Genomic DNA, 5,357 nt, shown 5'->3' with positions numbered 1-5,357 from the left:
ATTTTCTCTGTTTTTAAATGCATTAAACAATATTAACAATGCCTTTGTAGGTATCTTAACCATTTGCTAAACTATTAAAGATTACTTTGAAAAATGCTGTCTCTGTGTCATTGGTGTTGGCATATATTAGCCCTGTATAGCAGGAGTTCTCAAACTCATCACTCAAAGTCCTACATCTGACTTTCAGACTCCTAAAGCACATGAAAACTGCATGACGATAACTGGAAACTCAATGAAAAAAAGCTGTCAGACCTCCACCAAGGAGGAACAGTCTTCATCTCAACAAACGACTCCTCTTCTGGATCCCCGGAAGCCAACAAAAACACTCAGTGGAACCTGTGGAACTGTAAAATGATGATTAAACCAAAAGCTGCTGGCTGCAGCATCATATTTGTCCCATAGTCGACCTTTTCATCCAACTCCAGTACATGGAAAAGACAGGAAAGAACACTTTTTTGACACCTGATCTCGCTGCAGTTCCATCAGCTGTTCTGGATGTGGCACCCACAGTTTGACCTGCCTAACACGAGTACCTTCACATTTTTAGTTGAGGTTTTCATATTAATAGCACAGCTTGAAGTATCCGACTAAAAATGTCCTGTAAGGCAGGAATTGAAACCGCATGAGTTCACACAGATGGTTCCACAGTTAAACATTTCATTGTGGTGCGTCCGCTTTGACACGAGCTGTTTGTGGTGCTTAAAAGTGGCTGAACTGAAGCCTTTGGGTCACTACTCGACATTTCTTGGCTCGCACATTTGGTTTTCAAGCTGTGAAATATTTTGTGTCTTCTGTGACATCACACCGTTACTGAAAACTATACGTCTGCCTCCAGATTTCCTTTTTATCCCTGACACTTACGTGACTCCTGGAACAGACAGCTGTGTTCCTCTTTCTGTGGAATCAGGAGGGGTGCATCCCCTCACGCTCGCCTCATTTATACCCACAGCCTTTCTTCATGCAAGTCAGAGCTTCTCTGTTCGCCGACGAGCTTGGACCAGTGAGTAATTTTCTCAGCAATTATTCACTTTAACCAGATATCTGTTGCACGCAGACGCGGTGTCATATTGAGACCCAGGATGCCTTTCTCCATCCGACTGACTCTCGCCTGTTCAATCATGCCGCTTTTCCTCCTTGTGCAAGGTGAGTGTGTGACTACTGATGTCCTGGAGTCTTTAAAGGGTAGCTTCTGGTTAGGAGAACTGATTTGTATCACATTAATACAACATCAGCTGAAAAGACAGATGCATCGGGGAAGGCGAAACCACGTCAACTATTAATGAGAGGATTTAAGCTGCATCACTGCTGCTTCTCTGTTGACGCAGTTAATCTGTTTTTTGACTGATGCACCAGCAATGTTTAGGTCCCGCAATTGCTTTTTTCGTTCTTTGCATTGTAGTGTGTCCTCAGTGTTACCAGCCTCAGCACAGGAGCCATGGAGGAGTCATTCCCACCTGCTGTGTGACGGCCTCGAACGCCACCGTTAGGAAGCCCGTCGACGCTTGCTTTGAACAAAAGGAAAACACACTTCCTGGCTGTAAAATACATGCATACATGTAAGTAAGCCCTTTCACTTTTTGTCAGGCAGCGTACGCTTATACGCCTAACCGTCTTTTCAACCCCACAGCCTTTCCAGTGGGAATAATTTCTGGTGTGTGGACCCAAGAGCCTGGTGGATCCAACAAAGACTCCAGAGGCTGAAGGAAGTAAGTCAAATTTCACAGCATTCTTTTCTCCTTCATTTCTACGGCTTTCATTCAGCTGTTTTAGATTCCAGATACTCTTAATGATCTTTATGTCAGGACGCATTGTACAGTGGGGGGTTTTATTATGGTTTTCCTCAGTAGGTATTTAGGACTTCCATCAAATCAAATGCAGCATAAATGGGGGAGATTTGAATCCCTATAATATCTGACTTTTAACTGAACTTCTTCTCCCACAGAAAAAAATATGTTGCCGAATCCTCTAACGGGCCACAATGAAGATAATCTTGACACTGTTTTGGGGTTTTTTTTGTACTAATTACATCAAATTATCAAATGTTTGTAATTTAGGTATGATAATAATGTCTTTGTATGAATCTTTATTGTCTTTGCTAGTTTTGACCATACTGTATTAATGTATTAACGGTTTATATCGGAGAGCCAGAGCATTGGAAATCTGTAAAAGATGTCAAACAGAAGTCCTGTATAAGAAAGCTTTAGTGTTTAGAGCAAATAATATCTCGATACCTGGCACAGTTTCAACATTAATTTATGATAAATGTAAAATGTTTTGACTGATAAATAAAAAGAGGTCTGATGAACATTTTGTCTTGACAACTATCGGACAGCCATGAACTCTCATCCCCACAGGATGAACTGTGTTTTGTCGTTCTTTAGGGTTTCATCTAGCGCCACCATCAGGTCACGGTTTGAAATGGAATATGAATAAACACTTGCAAAGCTAATGACATTCAGCCTCAGCTGCACTTTGTGTGCAGTGCCAGAAAATGTTAGCACGCTAACACTTTCAACAGAGGTGCTGAACATGGTAAACATTACTACTACTAGATTTATTTTTTTACTATACTGGAGATGAGGTTCATGGACCTTTATCCTCATGAAAGCAGTGAAACAGTTTGATGCCTATTTTCTCATCATGGATTTAATGTTCATTCAAATGCAATGTCACTAACTGGCCAGCAGATGTTGCCATTTTGCTTGTATCAAATGCTTTGAAAAAAAAAAAAACGTGTTTGCAACACAGTTGCCTCGGTGATTCAGTCTTTCAGAAAGCTTCAGTTCCTCCATCACCAGCCAACAGAAACAATTTCAATCCAAGAAACAACCTATTTTAAGTCACTGTTCCTCAAAAGCTACACCTTTACTGCGTCTACACTCTAGGTCCTTCAAAATAAGAGAAACAAGTGCATGTCAAGTGTTGAGCTACCAGCAGCTGAGATGAATAAATCAATATAGAGCTGATCTATAGACCAGTTTAGTTTAAATACAAAATATTTATTGACATGCCAAAACAGCATCTCCATATATTATACATGTTTTTCTTATGTACAAAGAAGAATTGATTACATTAGTTTGTAGTCTGTAACCTCAAATTAAGGCCACAATCCAAACCAGGATGTCCTCTTGCAGGCCCACAATCTCAAAGCCTTTGAAGCCATTCTTCTCAGCTTCACACAGACAGGTGTCTTTGCCTTTAATATGCTTTGCAGACTTGTGTTGTCAGCTATGAACAATAAATTGTTTGATTCATTAAGGGCACAGGAACACCATCCTTACATTATTGGAAACAGCAGCTGTGGTGGTGCAGCAGATCAGGGTTTAGCGTCTCCACCGTCTTGGCTCGGAGGAGGATCCATCAGGTCCCTGAATCCCAGTTTTTCCAGGGGCTCCTTGGTCATCAGCTGACTGAAAAAAAACAAGACAACAAAGGATATAACCAGCTCTGATGATAAAATGACAGTTCTTTCATTCGTTTCACTGCAGTCACCAGATTGAAGGATTATGGGAAGTGTAGGCTGTATTTTAATGAGGTTTCTCACTGGTCCATTCGGCATTCCAGGTAGTCTTTGGACTGCAGCCGGCACTTGGAGCTGTCAAAGCTGTTGTCTCTCAGGCATTTCATAAACACCTCCTTGAAGGTTTTACACTCTCCTGAAATAATAACAAGGTACTTTCACCATGCAGGTTTATACTCAGATATGTCACAGCTTGTCATGTACCTATGTAGACATTATTCCTTAACATGTGTATCAGTTACTACTGTGGGGCTACTTTCATTTCTGGATAGGAATAGGAAACAGTGCAGCTTGACATATGTCTTTACGAGTTATTAAACGTTCCTCTGGGCTTTTCAAACATCGCCCAGCCTGTGCCACTTTCGAGAAACTGATGTTAACTCCCCAATGTGACTACAAAGAGGAGGAAGACTTATTTTGCTAAACACACAGGGGATGCGTCGTCTGCAAGTAATTCAACCGGGTCAAAGCCGACAGCCTGTCTCTTTCTTACCTAAGTGATCCAGTGGGAACGAGCCCTTGTCGGGAGGCCGAGGTTTAAAAGTCTTCGACCCGAAATTCATAGCCGTGGACATCTTTTTCCGATTTTAAAAAGGTTTATATTAAAAAAAAAACAAAAACAAAATTGTGATTCTTCAGGGTAAACGAGATAAACAACAGAAGTCACTGCGTCTGGTCCCTGTCGTCGCCTTTTATGACGTATTATTCCGGGGCCGTCTCAGCAGACAGACATTAGTAGTCGACTAAAACGCACTGATGATCGATCAGATTTTCGATTAAGTCCTCCTCATTATCAGGAAATCTTAACAGATTATAACTCATTGTTGATTTTGTTTTTTGTCAATTAAATATCGTATAAACGCGCAATCTGTCGAGAGAGAAGCACAGAGCCTAGATAAGACATAGCCTTTTCCAAATTAAGGGGAAACCTGATAAAAATGCACAATATGACACAACATGGTCCAATGATTAAACAGTATTATCATATTGACAATACAGGAAATAAAAAAAAAGCTAATTATTAAGTGCACCCCACATAAAAGTAACTTAGTGATAGCATATTAGAAGACAGAGTTATAAATTAATCTTTCTCTGGCTTCATTTTCCTCTTTATAAACTAATCGCTTTATAAATGCATTTACTGGTGGAAATTATGTCAGGAGGGAGAAAACAGACATTAAAAGTAGCCTGCAGAATATATGACACAGTATCGCCTCCCATAATACTCAACATAATATCATACTTTAGGAATACATTATGAAAACCACAAAATAATAATCATACAAAAATATCAACTCACTGAAATGCTTTATTTCATTGCTTTTATTTGTATTGATATCAAATCTAATACCTCATACAGCCTATCCTCTTGTTCATTTGTGTCCAACTGTTTATGTTTGTAGGCTACTGTTTTATTATTAGACGTCCGGTCACATCACAACACCTTTATTAAAGCAAAGGGGCTATGGCCCATAAATGAAGACGGATTTGTTTTTTAAAGAAATACATACTAACTGTGAGTATTGTGTGTGAGTCCGAATTTTCCAAGATTTTTGGGATGGGCTATGAAATGTGTTCTGGTGGTCCACCGCTGGATGTCCCACTTTCATCAGGGTGGATGGAGGCTGAGAAGACAGAGAGGAGGAGGTGGTGGTAACATCTAAGCTTGATTATTATGCAGTGAGTGAGACTCAGTAATAGAGCTATCAGATCAGAGAGAGAGAGAGAGAGAGAGAGAGAGAGAGAGAGAGAGAGAGAGAGAGAGGTTTCCTCCTCCAATCGGCTCAGATCGGTCAGTCTCGTCCGCTTTTTCTTCTCCACTTCAGATCGGAGGTGA

General features: G+C 40.5%; 1 protein-coding gene across 1 annotated transcript; it reads right to left on the bottom strand.

Moving 5' to 3' along the window:
* Window positions 1-2,983: 2,983 nt before the first annotated feature.
* On the bottom strand, window positions 2,984-4,129 carry LOC121625179 (cytochrome c oxidase assembly protein COX19). Its single transcript, XM_041963249.1, has 3 exons — window positions 4,014-4,129; window positions 3,545-3,656; window positions 2,984-3,410 (listed from the first exon to the last, which is right to left on the bottom strand). Exons 1-3 carry the CDS (start codon window positions 4,093-4,095, stop codon window positions 3,317-3,319), a joined length of 288 nt encoding a protein of 95 aa, XP_041819183.1. The 5' UTR covers window positions 4,096-4,129; the 3' UTR covers window positions 2,984-3,316.
* Window positions 4,130-5,357: the final 1,228 nt, after the last annotated feature.

The sequence above is a fragment of the Chelmon rostratus genome, chromosome 21 (assembly GCF_017976325.1).
Source record: "Chelmon rostratus isolate fCheRos1 chromosome 21, fCheRos1.pri, whole genome shotgun sequence".
Lineage (NCBI taxonomy): Eukaryota > Metazoa > Chordata > Actinopteri > Chaetodontiformes > Chaetodontidae > Chelmon > Chelmon rostratus.
The sequence above is the reverse complement of the archived record's forward strand: the minus strand, read 5'-3'. Positions and strand labels throughout refer to the sequence as shown.